This window comes from Dipodomys ordii, unplaced genomic scaffold (genome assembly GCF_000151885.1).
Source record: "Dipodomys ordii isolate 6190 unplaced genomic scaffold, Dord_2.0 Scaffold5, whole genome shotgun sequence".
Taxonomy (NCBI): Eukaryota; Metazoa; Chordata; class Mammalia; order Rodentia; family Heteromyidae; genus Dipodomys; species Dipodomys ordii.
The window spans coordinates 16,616,031-16,633,008 of record NW_012267221.1 but is presented as its reverse complement, the minus strand read 5'-3'; the positions used below and the strand labels follow the sequence as shown (position 1 = coordinate 16,633,008).

At 35.9% G+C, this 16,978-nt stretch overlaps 1 protein-coding gene across 1 annotated transcript in view; it reads right to left on the bottom strand.

Moving 5' to 3' along the window:
- Positions 1–16,978, bottom strand: part of LOC105993902 (sodium channel protein type 2 subunit alpha) — a 128,193-nt gene that overhangs the window by 79,474 nt on the left and 31,741 nt on the right. Inside the window, exons 2-3 of the mRNA XM_013027283.1 lie at positions 10,623–10,940; positions 9,393–9,511 (exon numbers count right to left, since the gene is read on the bottom strand). Coding sequence (XP_012882737.1) covers positions 9,393–9,511; positions 10,623–10,889 — 386 coding nt within the window. The 5' untranslated portion in view covers positions 10,890–10,940. The remainder of the gene's footprint in view (positions 1–9,392; positions 9,512–10,622; positions 10,941–16,978) is intronic.

Sequence of the window (16,978 nt, the reverse complement as noted above, 5' to 3'; positions counted from 1 at the left end):
CTACTCTGAAAGCAGTATGGAGGTTCCTCAAATGACTAGACATAGAGCTTCCCTATGATCCAGTAATCCCACTCCTAGGATTTACCCAAATGATCACAAACAAGGCCACACTAAAGCTACGAGCACAACTATATTCATTACTATAGCTAAGATATGAGGGCATCCTCAGTAGATGAATAGATCAAGAAAATATGATATATATGCAATGGAATTCTATACTTCCATCAGAGACAATGACATTGCCCCATTAGTAAAGAAATGGACAGACTTGGAAAAACTCATATTAAGTAAAGTAAGTCAGACCCAAAGATACATAGGCTCCATCGTTTTCCTCATTTGTAATAATTAGTTTATGTCTAAGATAGTGCTAGAAGAGGACCACAATAGCTCAATAGCCATGTACATATGACCATATAAAATGATGCTAATCAAAATGAACACCAAAACATGGGAGCAGGAGGTTTTGTTTCTTTGTTTTTGTTTTATAACATACTGTGTGAAGTTATTGCTTTTTTTTCATATTTTCCCTATTGGTTTATCCCCTGTTGTCACTGTGCTGAATTTTGGTATCTTGTGTCTTGTACATTTGTTTATCTGATTTAGGGAAGGGAAAGAGAATAACAAAATGGTGAGACAAAATACAAAGGGTAAACAAACGCAACAGCAATACTCACAAGACACTACATTGGAAATGAACTTTACAGCTTGGAGGGAGAGGAGTTGTTGGGGAGGAAAGTAATAGACAACAAGGGAAAGGATAAAAATATTCGACAAGAAATGTACTCATTACTTATGTAACTGTAACACTCTGACATCACCCTTACAATACAATAAAGTTAATAGAAAGAAAAGAAAATAGAAAAAATAGAAACAGAAAAATAGAAAAAATGAGAAACTAATCATCAGCCAAATAATTCAAATGACTTTTATACTTAATATAAAGCATCTTATATATATTATATAAAATATCATCCTATATCCATGTACATTTTTATATAATTATGAAGACCTCAGAAATGGAATACATGATACTTATATTCTTTCACACTCCAATATTTTTTTGTCACAAATCTATTCACTTACACAAGGGAAAATATCTACATGATTGCAAGTGCTGTTCAGTAAGACAAGAGAGTGCATTGTGTTGTCTTCATCTAAGAAGGAATTATCTTTGCACCTATAACTGGCTTTCATCAAATGATTCACTGCATTTTTTTGTGTTATAAGGTTCTTGCTTAATCCTCAGCTTGCTCAAATACATCCACACAAAACCAGTTACGAGTGAAGAATGAGGCATAGTCATGTTAGAGCACTATAATGTAGAGAACACAGTGAAACATGATTTTAAAGAAACACAGTATTCCTCTTATGTGGAAAATAAGCAAAAATAATAAAATAAAAGATATTTTGCCATTAGTATACAAAACCAGAGGTTCCTCTGTACCTGAAGTTTTGACAGGTTCTTGGAGGCACAGATACCCCTTGGCAGATGAGCACCATTCTAATGGTATGGTCACTAATCACAGCGGCCTTCAATATAATCCTGTGTTTTTCTACTTGGCTCCTCCTTTTATGTCCCCCAAAGTCATTTTCAAATGTCCCCTTTATACATTTTTTCATACGTTTATATTTTGTAAACAGTTTTAGAAAAGAGCTTCAATTCAGCATGTCAGTTTTTGAGTACAATGCAACTTGATCAATGTCATCCCTTATATCAGTCTCCCGATTTTCCTCTAATTTCTACCTTCTTCCTTGTCCTTTCCTTTCCCAATTGATGACCCATTTCTTACTTTACCAAAAGAAGGAAGCACTAGACTCCACTGACTTTCTCTAAATTTATAAGCCTTTTTGTTGTTTTTGCTTGTTTGTTTTTTGTTGTTCATGAGGCTTGAACTTAAGGCCTGGGTGCTGTCCCTGAGCTTTTTTGCTCAAAGCTAGCACTCTACCACTTTAAGCCACAATGTTACTTCCACAATGTTACTTTATTATTTTGGTGGTAGTTAATTGGAGATAAGAGTCTCACAGACTTTCCTGCCTGGGCTGGCTTTGAACCTTGATCCTCAGATTTCAGCCTCCTAAGTAGGAAGGAGTGAGCCACTAGTGCCTGGTTTATAAGCCTTTCTTTATTGAGACCTATTATTTCTTTTTTTTTTTTTGGGTCCGGTCATGGGGCCTGAACTCTGGGCCTGGGTACTGTCCCTCAGCTCTTCAGCTCAAGGCTAGCACTCTACCACTTGAGCCACAGCGCCACTTCCGGCTTTTTTCTTTTTGCTTATGTGGTGCTGAGGAATCGAACCCAGGGCTTCATGCATGCAAAGCAAGCGCTCTACCACTGAGCCACCTTCCCAGCCCCGAGCCCTATTATTTCTTTTCTATTAAAGTGATGAACTTTTCAGTCTCTTCATCATAATCTGCATACCTTCCACCTTTTCACAGTGCTCCAGCAAGGTCTTATCTCCTTTTTCCTCTTATTGGTGGTGTCTTGAATACTTTCTGGCCTCTTCATATCAACACAGACTTGCTTATATCTCTTCTGTCTTGAAGGGTAGAGATTTTCCTTTTAACCCATGACCCCTTTGTATTTTATTTTTTAAAACTATTTAGAGCCCTACCTCTCTCTACTTTACTCTGAGAAAAAATTTATGAAAGAACCTTTTCATCTTTCTTGATCGTTTTAATCTATTATATATTTAACCCATACCTTTTCTGCAGATGAAAAATCTCTATGCTTTGTCCCTGAAAATAGAAAGACAATTTTGAGTTTTGTTTGATTTTTCTCTCCATTTGTAGCCAACAACATGAATCTTCTCCTTTGCACAATGTTCTTTTATCTTTGCTTATACAAGGTCCTAATTCTTTGGTCTGTTTGTGCCTCAGGTTTAACACCTTTCTCACATCTGTTGAAATATTGCTGTTCCCTTTCAGGAAGGAAAGAACACAGTATATTTAAGCCATTTTCTCCTCCTCCATTATCTTCACCCTCCTAGAGCTCCTCAGCAAACATAGCTCCAGGTACTGTTCCTGAATCCACCAATATCAAATGCAGGAGTGGCTTATCTTTTGGTGTCTACATATGTTGTTGTCCAGATAAGATCTGCACTATATTTCTCATCTACCTTTCAAAATAATTCAAACAATTTTGAGTTCTAGCACGGAACTAACAATCTTTTCATTTTATCCCTCTGTTCTATCAATTGCTTCTTTGACATGTTCATGGCCTATACAATGTGCCATTATCTTACCAGGAACTTAAGAGCAATCCTGTATTTCTTCCTCTGATTAAGCATACACATCTAACAGACCACCAAAATGTCATCAATTCTTCCAACGACTATTCAGAAATAGGCGTTCCATTTTAATATGTCCAAGTTCTCATTAAGACTAATACCCAGTCAAATAATCCTTCAGTACAAACTGGTCTTTTTGTATCTATGTTTGGCTCTGTTCAGTCCATTCTGCACACTGCAAAAATGACCTTTGTAAATGTCATTTGGATAATTTTGGTACTTCTCAATACCCTTAGAATGATAATCAAATGATTTGAGAGTCAATATTATAATAAAAGGCCTGGATTCTGTCTACTTCACTGTTCAAAATAGCACCTGACCTGTTTGGGTCTACTAGTTGTACATGTTAGGGTGCCTTCAAGTATTTCTACAATAGCAAGCTTTACATATTTTGTATACACAAATTTCTGCATTTTAAATGGTGGAACATAGATTAAACATAATGTAGGAACTAAGAGCTTCATGAGATTTGTGCTATATACTAATCTCAACCATGTTTTTAAATTCTGAAAAGTTGTTCCTAAAATAGTAGAATCTAATTATATAATAAAGGTTATTCTAAAAGTAACAGTAGAAGTAATGATGATTTTATAATAAGTCACAGATAATGTCATTATGCTCAAGAGTTTTCTACATCACATGATTATAATTTTGATACTAAAATATATACTTCAGATAAAATGCATGACAGACACTTTTAAATATAAATGCTTTCTTTTTAATATAAAATATATAACTAGCCTTAACCCTGAATACCTGACCCGACCAACCTGGGGTCAGGATACCCTGACCAGCCATACAGGCTTCAGCAACTTGTATGATTCTCAGAGGTTCTGTTTTCTTATTCAAAGCTGGAAGGTAGTGGCAACACATATCTCATTGGATATAATCATTATTGGCTAAGACAATAATTATCAGTTACATTTATTACCACTAATAATTTATTAAACATGAAATGTAGAGTGTTTCTAGGTCATTTTTAAGGATTGAAAGCATTTGTAATTAGTTTAAAAAACTTTGTAATGTTATATACTATCCACAGGAGCTGCAGAGAAATTTTAAACTCATTATGTATATATAAAATGAGTGCACATATATTTATATTTATGTACATGCTATAGGTAGAAAACAGTTTATTGTTAGAGATTTTGTAACCTAAAAATGGGGAACTAAGCAAAGTAGGACAGATATGTTTCTACCCATCAGTACATAATTCTGATCTAGGATGAATATTGAGTGACTGTAATAAGTAAAATGTTAACTCTTCAGATGTTTAATATTTGCAAATTTGTATTTGTCATTACATAACTAGGTTGTAGCTTTTGAGCACTGAAAGAAAATGAAATCATTATGTTGTATCATTCTCTTTTTTTCAAATTTGTATAGTTCTTTGCATGAAAAACTATTATCACATTAGATGAGTGCTGTGGCTCATGCCTGTAATCCTAGCTACTCAGGAGGCTGAGATTTTAGGATTGAGGTTCAAAGCCAGTCCGGGCAGGAAAGGTCACGAAACTCTCATCTTCAATAATCCACCAGAAAACCAGAAGTGGCACTGTGGCACAGTGGTAGAGCACTAGCCTTGAGCTGAAGAGCTGAGGGACAGCACCCAAGCCCAGAGTTCAAGCCTATTGACCGATAAAAAAAATCACATGAATATAAGGTAAGTTAAATGAGTTGGAACTGCTGAGAAGAACTTTTGAAGCCAAGTTCTGGTGTCTCATCCCTGTAATCCTAGCTACTCATGAGGCTGAGATCTGGATTCCTGAGTTTAAAATCCAGCTGAGGCAAAAAAAAAAAAAAGGCTTGAGACATCATCTTCAATTAACCAGCAAAAACCAGGTTAGTTAGTGATGTAACTCAAGTGGTAGAGCTCTAGGCATGAACAAGCCAAGCACACACAGGTTCTGAATACAAATGCCAGTAACACTAGAATAAAGAACTTTTGAAATGTACAGAGAGAAACAGATGTGTTATCAATTACCTTAGTACTTTAAAAACTTAAAAAAAATCAGTTCGCTGCTGTTGATGACAAATGCAAAAGATAGCAGGTTGAGAATCTGAGGATCTGGGCTGAAGTCCTAGTCCTACTGCTCGTATCCTTAGAAAGTTGGTCATTGTGGTACACACCTGTAATTACAGCACTCAATAGGCTGAGGCAGGAGGATTGAAAGCTTCAGTCTAGCTGGGCTACCTAGTGAGAACTTGCTTGAAAAATATGTAAAAGAGAGGAGAAAGAGAGAAGGAAGAAAGTACTGAGGAAGGAAAGTGTGTGTGTGTGTGTGTGTGTGTGTTTGTGCACGTGTGCACGCGCACGTGAGAGAGAAAGAGAGAGAGACAGAGAGGATTTTCACATTGTGTTCTGGCCACTTAAGATTCCTAATTCTGTTGCTGTATGATCATTTTATTTACAAGCACATGCTGGAGATAAGTACTGATAGACACAGAATTCTTCATGGAATTCTTTCATTAATAAGATACATTTTGCAAATCTTTATATTAGTTACTGCTAGAACGGTAGCTGCTACTGGCACCAGTTGCCAGAGTTATCCTTTATTAAGTTTTTACTAAGTGATAGTCATGGAGTCTGGTGCTAAGTATTTTGTTATGCATTTTGTTATCATTGACTTATAGAATCTGATTACAGTTCTATAGATGGAGAAACAGATTAAAAACTGTAATGTTGCTACCTTATCACATGCTTAATAGGTAAAATCTCAGCCTTTTTTTCTAATTCTCAAACTTATGTTTTTCATTTTCCCCCTTTATGAATGATAGGTAGTTCAGCATTAGTTGCATAATTTGGAGTATCTCAGGTCTTTGTCAGCATAATCTAGTGTCATAACTTTAAATAATATCATGCAATGACATCTCCTAAAGTTAAATCTGCAATGCAACTTTTACTTGAGTTCTAGATTTGCATACCCACATAGCTCCTCAACTCCTCCACTAAATATCTAACAGGTGACTGAAACACAACACATTCAAAACCAAGCTCTTAAATTTTCCACTGAATTTCTCTACCCAAAGTTGGACAACTAACACTAATTCCATTTTTCTTTCTTGACTAAAGCTTAATACCATCCACGCTCTTCTCATTCTCTTAAATCTCACATCAGATTGTTCAGCAAAGTCTGTCAGTGCTTCTGAAAAATAAGTCTAAGCATGATGTTTGTATCATAGTCCATTCTAGTCCTGCAAGAATGTCTCAGAATTTTTAAGTTAAGATTAGAGCCTAGTATCTGCATTGGAAGTCAAAAAAATCATTGTAAAAATCATTTACAAGCTTACAGTGAGGAGTTATATACATTTTAACCTCTACTAGAATCTCTGATCAATTATTTTAGTATTACTGAAAGATGGAAGGATTTATCTATTTTAGCCTATTGGCCCACCTCCTTTGCTTTTCTTCTGTTTTTACTCTAACACAAGGTTCAGGCAATTAGAGATTTAAATGAATCAAATTTTCTATCCTGGAAGGAATTTGGAGCTAAGCATCTTCTGTAAGTACATCTGAATATGTTCACATGGCTTCTTTCACATTTCAACTTGCAAGCCTGCAGTCACTTGGTGACTTTGAGCCTTGGGGATTGAGTTCTTCCATACTGGGAGCTAATGCAAACCTACTATTTCAAGTTGCATTTGTATTTCTCCAGCATTCTGCAGCAGAAACTCTCCTCAAAGGCCAGATTCTCTGATTTACAGTAACTCGTGTCTTCTACCCATGAGAGTCTTTTCTGGAGTCTTAAATTGGGATTCATATTATCCTAGGATTTGGGAGACAGAGGAGTGGTAAGGATGTCAGCTTTTCTAAGATTTCAAAAAAAAATGAACTCACTACAATTATTTTAACATATGCTTTTCTTTCTTTTTTCTTTATTTAAATTGGTTATGGGGCTTGAACTCAGGGCCTGGGCTCTGTCCCTGAGATCTTTTGCTCAAGGCTAGCATTGTTATTTTGGACTATAGCTCCACTTCTGGTTTTCTGTTGGTTAACTCGAGATAAGAGTCTTATGGACTTTCCTGTCTGGGATGGCTTTGAGCTATGATCCTCAGATTTCAGCTTTTCAAGTAGCTAGGATTACAGGTATGAGTCACCAGTACCTGACTAGGCTTTTATTTTATTTTTTTAATTTTCTTTTTCCAGTCCTGGGGCTTGAACTCAGGGTTTGGGCACTGTCCCTGAGCTTCTCTTGCTCAATGCTAGCACTCTACCACTTGAACCACAGCACCCCTTCTGGCTTTTTCTGTTTATGTGGTACTGAGGAATCGAACCCAGGGTTTCATGCATGCTAGGCAAGCACTTTAACACTGAACCACCTTCCCAGCCCTGGGTATGCTTTTTTATAGTGCACTTTTTGAGTTCTATCTTATCTTTTTTTTTTTGGTCTGGTCTTGACGCTTGAACTCTGGGCCTGTGCTCTGTCTCTGAGCTTCTTTTGCTCAAGGTGAGTGCTCTACCACTAGAGCACAGCACCACTTATAGCATTTTTTAAAATAGTTTATTGGAGATAAGAGTCTCATAGAACTTCCTGCCTGGGCTGGCTTTGAACCATGATCTTCAGATCTCAGCCACTTGAGTAGCTAGGATTACAAGTATGAGTCACCAGCCCAGTTTATAATTTTGATAGAAAACAAAATAGGTTTTTCTGATCCTTTCAAATCTTCTTTTTATTTTCTTTGTACCTGATTGTGTGCTTGTTTATTAGTCCATTATATAATTAATATATATGCTTAAAGTGTCTATGGATTGCATTGGGCTACGTCTGAGTTTTCCACATAATTTCACATATAATTATATTCAAATGAGGAAATATACATATTTCCATAAAAATTTAGAGATTAGTTCAGTACACAGATTAGGAGTATTTTAAATATAATGTATCATCATGTACAACTCAGGAGATGCAAATATAAATCCAAACTTTATTATTAATTTTTAATGCTAAGTCAAAGATACTTGTTTCTATTTGCAACTGTTTGCTACTTGAAAACTAGAAGTCAAGGAACATTATTGCATATAGTTATGTACTGTAAAATTTAAAAGTTAAAATATAGGTGCCAAATAGAAGCATGATGATGTCTAGGTGAAGTTTGTAGGAAAAGAGCCACTGGAAGAAATAGGAATACTAACAAATTAAATTGTGACTAAATATATTACTTGTCATATTTTCAGGCAAGCTAAGGGCATGCTCTATTTCCCTACAACCAAAATCAAAATTCAAAATATTTTCTGTACCTGCTTGACTTATGACAAAAGTCATAAGTCATAAAGCCAGACCCTGGAACAATCATGTCATGGAATTCCAATCCATGGCTTCCTCTGGGGAAGAAAGAGCACTAAATGTCCTTTCTAACATTTTGTTAAATTTCTTTCTCTTTCCCATGTCTGATCAGTGATAGTACCACTAATCATCACAAGACTTCTGTGCTCTTCCTATAAATGCCGTGCTCAGCACAAGCTCACTCTACTTTCATGGTTTTTCTGGAGCTGACTCTCAGCCATACTACATACCCAAGCCCATAAACATTTCATTCCCAACCATGCTGCCAAGAAGTAAATCAAATGACAATCTTATACCAAGGTGCCATCAGTCTCATTTCCAAGAAGTAAGACACTTCGGTGAGCAAATACAGACATTTGTAAATGTGTATTCACTCACAGTTTTCAAGTGCTGACAAAAAAGGAGAAAGTAGCACAATTCAGACCAAAAGGGCACAAAACTACATGGTTCAGATTATGCATATATAATAAATAGTATACTGGAATATCTGTCTATCTATATATACTCCAAATATAAAAGCAGTATGAAAAATTAGTACATGCAAATTACTCTATTATATAGCCTTGCGAAATTTTAGCACATAGAAGGAGAACCTAGTAATACAGTTAAAATTAAGGAACTCTTAGATACAGCAAGAAATTCAGAAGGAAATGGAGGAGGAAAAAAAAATGAAGACATGAGTCAAAGAAAAGGAGAACCATACAGAAGATACTTACCCATGGTCCCATTTTGCAATCTGCTGACTTTAAGAGAAAGAAGAAAGGGCAAAAAGCATGGTCCAATCACATATATCTTTAAAACATCTCAATCAAAAGGATATGAATGTACCAAAATCTTAATAGCTAATTTTCTAATAGGGTTGAAGGGAGTTAAAATGTACAGGGCAGAAGTGGCACTGAATCGCGAGATTGCTTTTCCTTTATTCAATACTATAAATGTCTGAAAAAGAAAAACACAGCACATAAAACATAATTTAGAATATACATTAACCATACTTAAATAGAAATGTAAGAATGGGGGGGAGGGAGGAGGATTGGGTTGGGGGGCGGGGAAGGCTGGGAAGGGATATGAAGGGTAAACAAAGGAGGAGGCTGCAATGCTTGATAAGAAATGTACTCATTATCTTGCCCATGTAATTGTAACCCCTCTGTACAGTATGTTCACAATAAAAAAATAAAAAAATATAAAAAAGAAATGTAAGAATATATTAGAAATATTTCTTTTTAAAATAATATAGTAATCTAGTAATTATCAACATATAACAGGGCTTTAATGCATTTTCTCACTGAGACCTAGAGCTCCCCTAAATTGGATTTTAGGAAAACATAAAGAACAGCCAATTGTCAATGTCACAGGAATCCTTAGCATCTTATCAAGTTTCAGCATTAGTTTAAAAACTACATCTATAATTCCCATAAGTACACAGCTGAGGTTTTCATTACTCCTGTAGTTATATGTTTCTCAAGAGAACTTCAAAGTTTTCCAAGTGTGTGCTCTGCTAAAACATTTTTCCCCCACACATATTCTCTGTTATTATTATGTCTATATAAAGCTGTGGTAAGGAGAAAGTCTCTGTTGTGGAGACTTGATTAAATTTGCTAAAGATCAAAGTGACTTGTATAGAGGCAGAGATAATACAGAAGAATCGGGTACTCCTGAAAATGTGAATACTGAAAAGTATTTTCAAATATTGAAAATATTGAAAAGTATTCTCCCATTTCCATTTCCTATGTCACAACACTGCAAGAGCATCAGATCAATACACACCCAATTTAAGATATAATTAATATGTGGAAGTGATCAATTTTGCTCTTCCTCTATTTCCCACGGCAGAATGCCTCTTCAATTCTCTGCCTGTCTCAAGAACACTAGTTCAAATGGGTGCTTCCAAAAGGTCGTCTAGGTTCATTGATCCATTACCTGGCCAGGCCCACCCACATCCTGGTGATATTTGCACAGAGAGGAGGAGGCTGACTGCTCTTCACCATCATCTCTAAGATCCAGCCCAGAGGAAACAGAGGAAATAAAAGCAATTTGGCTAAGAACTCACTTTCTTATTGATATAGAATGGGTCCAGGTCCTCCAGGGGCTCTGACACCATCTCTGGAGGAACATCTCCATAAATAAATGGAAGGGATTTTCCTGCTTCCAAGTCACTATTTGGCTTTGGGCCATTTTCATCATCTTCATCCTTACGTTCCTGCTTGGGTCTCTTAGCTTTCTCTTCTGCAATGCGTTGTTCAATAGCAGCAAGAGATTCCCTGGTAAAGAAGCGGAAGCTGTCAGGTCCTGGCGGTACCAGCACTGATTGTGCCATCTTTTCATCCTGCTCCTTTAGTCACTGTTTAGCTCCTCGCATAAGAAAGTGCTACAGAAATGGGGTAGGAGGGGGGTGGGGGAGGAGAGGAGAGAAAAGCAATGACCGTTAGGGTAAGAGATTACTATGATAATTCTATGACACAGAACACTAGCATGAAGCATATGAGCCAAGATAGCTAGAGCACTTTACAAAGGAAGCTGTACTTAACATCCAGGAACTCTCACACATGTATTCATTTGCTTGCACAGCGAGCTATGTTTCACATTCAGTAGGTGTCTATGAGGTAATCTGATCTTCCATTCCCAAAAATGTTTCATGGGCTACTTGGGAGAAAAATACCCAAGTCAGAGCTTGGAACTAGATACTAGTTTGTGCTTGCTGCTTCATTTGTGTGCATATTTTGGCAGCCATTTTTTCAGCATTCTTTCTGAAAATATATCTGACTCAAAACAAGAGATTTAAAAAAAATCATACAAATTATACAACCAGAACTGTGTGAGAACGTTGCCCATCTCCCTCCATTATTTTTCCAGGTCCCGTTGGCCCATTTTATCACTTTGCAAGTTTATTCTAAAACATTACACCAGGTAAAGAGCTTGGGAAATCCCTGACATGTAAGGCTGTAGAAACACAGGTAGATACAGCTTGAACGCAGGGAATGGGGAGGAGTAGGAGATGCCGGATTGTGCTTGGGACTGCTTAGGAACTACACACAGGAAGAGACCTAGCTCCTGCCAAACCAGGCAGGAAGTCACTCTCATCAAAGGTCTGTAGCTTGGACCCCCTGACTTAGCAACCTGCTGCTAGAGTGTAATTGTTTCTTAAATTAACAAATTTGCCATACAGGAGAAAATTCCAAAGAGATAGCCTAGTTTTTCAAATGAGTCTCATTTTATAAAAATCTAACAGAGTAGCTGGGGTATTCATTTCAGAATTTGAATTTGAAAAATTAAATAATAAGTTTAATTTTGTTAAGCAAACATTTTTATAATGGGTCACTATGACAACAGAAATGAAGTTTTACTGATATTTCAATCATACAAATTTTATTATAGTAGGTAACTCGTGAGAATACAGCAATCTTTTCAAACATAATCTTTGAATCAGAGATTTGCAAACAATGCAACCCAAACCGACGTCCGTACAAACCAATTTATTTTTGTCTTTAAAAAATAACCCATTTCAACCTCCCACACTATAGAAATGAGAATTGCCTCTGAAATACATAGGAAACATTTTAAAGTGTAAAATATGCTAGTATTCACTTCATACCAGATAAAACAGAAGCTATATAACAACAGCTATATAATAACTGTTGGATAGTTTCCATGAGAATTTTTTGAAGTTGACCAGAACCATTCAGACACTAGCTTTTAGATTGTTCTCGCAGTATGACAGTACCTCCTAAAACACACCTTATTTTCCTTACCCATCCCTAGAGACCCTTGTGCCTAGCAACAGGGACCAGCACGAAGATGGTCTTTGACACTCAAGGGAGGAAACTGCCATGCCTGGATGCTCTGATAGAAGAGACATGCTAAAACATGCAGCTACAGCTTCAAAATGAAAGTGGTTCCCCTGCAGATTTCCCCAAGGATTCTACTGTAAAGGTACAGAAGCATCACAGAGACAAGCAAAATAGAATATTAAAACATTACCCCTGCAGAATCTTTTACACTCAGAGTTTGGAATTGATAAGCTGGTACCAAGAAGACTGTAGCTAAAATTCCATCATGCTTAAAAAAAAATCTTTTTCTTTTTCTTTCTTTTTTTTCTTTAATTCTCCTTCAAAAGACCACACCTAACTTCCTGTAAAAGGATTCTGGTAACTGAAGTAGGGACAGGCATTTCCTGTCTGGGACTACAAAGTGACATTATTGTAACTACCACTAGAGGGCGGGGGAGCTGTAAAAAAAAAAACACACAAAAAACCAAAAACCACCTTTTCCGAATACACAGACACACAGAAAACAGTCCAAAGCTTTCAGTAATCTTACACCTAAACGTTACAACGTTGCTGATTTCAGCTACTAATTTTACTAACTACCAATACCACTGTTCATATTGTATGTTCTAAGCCAGAAAGCCATTTAATGAATAAAAATCAAGTTAAAGTAAAAAGAAAGGGTTAAAAGCAAAAAAATCAAATAAAACAGCAAATATATGAATGAAGGCATTACTTATAGTTGTAATCAACATTAGCCTCACCACTAGAGAAACTCAATAGAATTCCATATTGATTCAACAGATGGCCTTTGTGTCACAAAAGTTAACTTTCCCTAGGAAAAATTAACCTGATGTTATATTGATTCTATTTTGCTTCTGGCTTAGTACACTGAAAACAACTAGCTAAAACAACTCCATCGACAGAGTTCTTGAATGCCAGTCTTCTAACTGATAATATAGTGCTAGTTTTGAGCTAAATTGTCTACACAAAATACCACATTTCTTCCTCTCTATATCTTTATTGAGTAAATGCTTTCATGGTCTATATTAGAAAACTGAAGAAAAGAGGTACCCTATGATTAGGGAAAAATCCTCTAAAATGGTATAATCAGAATTCAAACTCAAGGTCTGACACCAGAAATCTGTGATATTTATTCATTCATGAAAAGAAAGAAGCAGTTCTAACTATTAAACTTGCACACTTGTACATTTAGCAAATCTACTTTTTGGAAATAAAGTCAAGTTATAGACTATATATATATATATGTAATATATATATCAGATATCTTTCGATTATAAGAAGAATTTTCAAGCTAAGTGAATCAAGAAGACAAACAAGGAGAAAAAGAAATTTATAGGTTTATAGTTTATAGCTTATTGACTAGAGAGATAAATAATTGATTGCTTTGTAGCTTTTTGGTCTAGGGCTAACTTTAAGATGATTGAGGAGCTCAATTTGCAATAAGAGGATATAAGTTTACTTCTGTAGTGATTGGTTTTGTAGCATTTGCTAGTGTGTCACACTTGATAAGATGTTATTGGAAACCCAGCCTACCAAACACCAAGACTAAAGTCTAATAGGAGAAAGACTCAGAAAATCTCTCACTGACTCTTGCTTGCTCCCATTGGATTATCTGCTCATCTTGTACTAAGTAAGGCAATGCTTCCCTGTCACTGGCCTCCCCTGAGCCAAACACCCTTCATCCATGGAATGAAGTCCTAACAGAGTCATAGGCATGATATAGAAAAAAAATGTAAAAACAGAGTTGGGGTTCTGTTACTTGGATGAGTAGGTAATCCATATTGGACAACAAAAGAACAGGTACGTACTCTGACATACACTAATTGAATTTGCAATGTGTCAGTGTTTAGAAAATAACATTAGTATCAATCGAGGAATGCTACACAAGTATGTGTATATATAGTCACATGTGTATATGTATGTGTGTATGTACATAAACTATGTATTTACAGTCTCTTTTTGTCTTTGTCTCTGTCTCTCTCTGCCACTCTTGCATAAGTAGCAAATTAGGTAGCAGGCAAATCTGGCTTCCCAAAGAAAACTGAGCTACTGTCATGAACAAACAAATACTTCACTCACTGTCTATGGTGAACATCGTGTTTTTATCAAATGAATGTTCACATTTTACTTTACAAATTTTCACATAAATTAACCAAATTGTTTGAAGATTATAACTGAAAACTAAATTGGGGAATAAAACATCTTCAAGGTGATTTGTAAACACTTCATTGAGGAGATACACAACAGATTATATCTACTTTAGGTCAAGGACTATTTTAAGAGTTATGAAACCATTTAACCCTTTAACAATTGAATGAAATAGATACTATGATCTTCTTCATTGACAAAATATGGAATGCTGGTTATGGTGGCTCACCCCTATAATTCTAGCTACTGGAGATGATTAGCTAGAAGAATTTTTTTCAAGGCCAGAGAAATTCACAAGATTGCATCACAACAGAAAAAGATGAATGTTGTAGAACATTCATGTCAACTTATCTATGGCAGGAAACGCATGGTCCAGGCAGAGACTTAGGCAAAAAGGAAGACCCTACCTTAAAATAGCCAGTGAAAAAACTGGGTGGAGGAAAGTATGAGACCCTGAGTCCAAACCCTAGTACCTTAACAAAACAACAACAGCAGCAACAACAATAACAACAACAAACAACAACAAAAGGATATGGAAATGGAGGTACCAACAAGTTAAGTAACCCTCAACGCATCTAAGTTATTACAACTGAAAGTAGCAAAGTCAGAGTCAAAGCTGATTGTTGTCTGGCTACAGAATCCATTTTGCAATATTATGCAATTCCGAAGCTTTTTTTCTTTCTGCAATCATTCACTGTCTGAAGCACTCTAAGATACATGAAATTTCTTTGACATTTTACTAGTTGTGGGAATACTCCTTTCTCTCCCATTGACCCTAACAGAGAGAAATCTTGGAGCATTTCAAAGGGTGCACATAAATTATTTTACCAAAACATCTTCCACATAAAGAAATCAACCTCTAACTCATGCTGAGTGCTGGTGCCTGTCTCATTGCTGTCATCCTAGCTTCTCAGGAGGCTGAGATGCAAGGACTAAGATTTGAAGCCAGCCTTGGCAGACAAATTTCAGAAACTCTTATCTCCAATTGACTGGCAAAAAGTCAGAAGTAGAGATGTGACTCAAGTGATAGAGCACTAGGTCTTGAGAAAAGCTCCAGTACCGGCAAAAAAACAAAAAAGAGGTTTCCCATCTCCAAGAGACTCTGTAATGTAGATTTGAAATAAAAGCTATAGGCTCTTTTCTCTAATTCCCTAGCATATGTAGTAATAATTATTGCATAACTAATTTTTCTCCATAAAGACCAGCATTTATATAATAAGGGTTCTAAAGATAAACTTATACCAAGAAAATGCCTGGGTTATTCAAACTCACAGATAAAGATATAATCATAAAATAATTATAATGAATGGTTGTGAGTAACAAGTATTTAAAAACTTAGAGACTTTTGTACCCAAGGATTAGGAAAGCTGAGACTACTGAAAAATATCTTTTTCTGGAAGTGACCTTAAAATATTATTTTACAATTGTTAATTCATTTGCTTCAGTATATTATAGTAATATAAATATAAACCAAGAAAAGAATTGCTAAATATTACTTGAAGATTTGCTTCCCAGATTTTCTAGCTTCCTTATTCCAGAGCACTGAGTCTATGCTTTCAAGAGCTTTCTTCTTGTTAGCTGCTACATTCTTGTGTAGCCTTCACTTTAGCCTTAATCCATCTTCCCTCTCATTTCCATTACTGGCAATTTCCTCAAGTGGAGAAAGTCCTGGACAACCAGGCTCACATGTTTGTCTGCAATTGGCTAGGGACAGAGTACAATAGTTTATGAAAGACTTAACCTCAGTATATACTGGTAAGAAAATCCATCATTCTGTTCTTTAAATACTTGGCTTATGGCTGATGAAGTGAATTGCTTTTCAGGACTTTATTTTTATCTTATAGGGTTTGGGCAATATTCCATAACACATAGGCTTTTAAAAATTATCGTTATATTTTAGAACATATTGGTTTTTCTTTTACAGATAGACTCGACCTCCTGAAGTTTCCAGAATCCTCTAAAGTAGCACATCAGTTGGCAACTAGAGGTCCAACATGTGAGCCTGTGGGAACCATTTCATATTCAAACTACAACTCTTAGATATTCATTTCCTTCAATAGAAACAATTGTTCCTATTTTCCTAAACTAGAAGTATTTTTGTTTCTCTCTTGTTTATTTAATTTGTGATCTCTGTGACTAAGTCTCTATATTCCTGTGTCCAAGAACTACCTCTCAGTATCACTTCTATACCTGTATCTTTCTTACTATCAATATATTCCATGTACAAATACAGAACATTTATTCATTCAGTTAAAAAATGATGGTCATTTTCTTAGGTAAGACACTTTAGTGCCATCTTTGATTCCTTAATTCCTTAAATTAAAAAATAACTGCTCTGATCTGGTGGACTGCTTTTGGCATGTTTTTCATTTTTTATTGTCAAGGTGATGTACAAAGGGGTTACAGTTGCATAAGTAAGGTAATAAGTACATTTCTTGTCAAACTGGTTACCCCTTCCCTCACTTTTCTC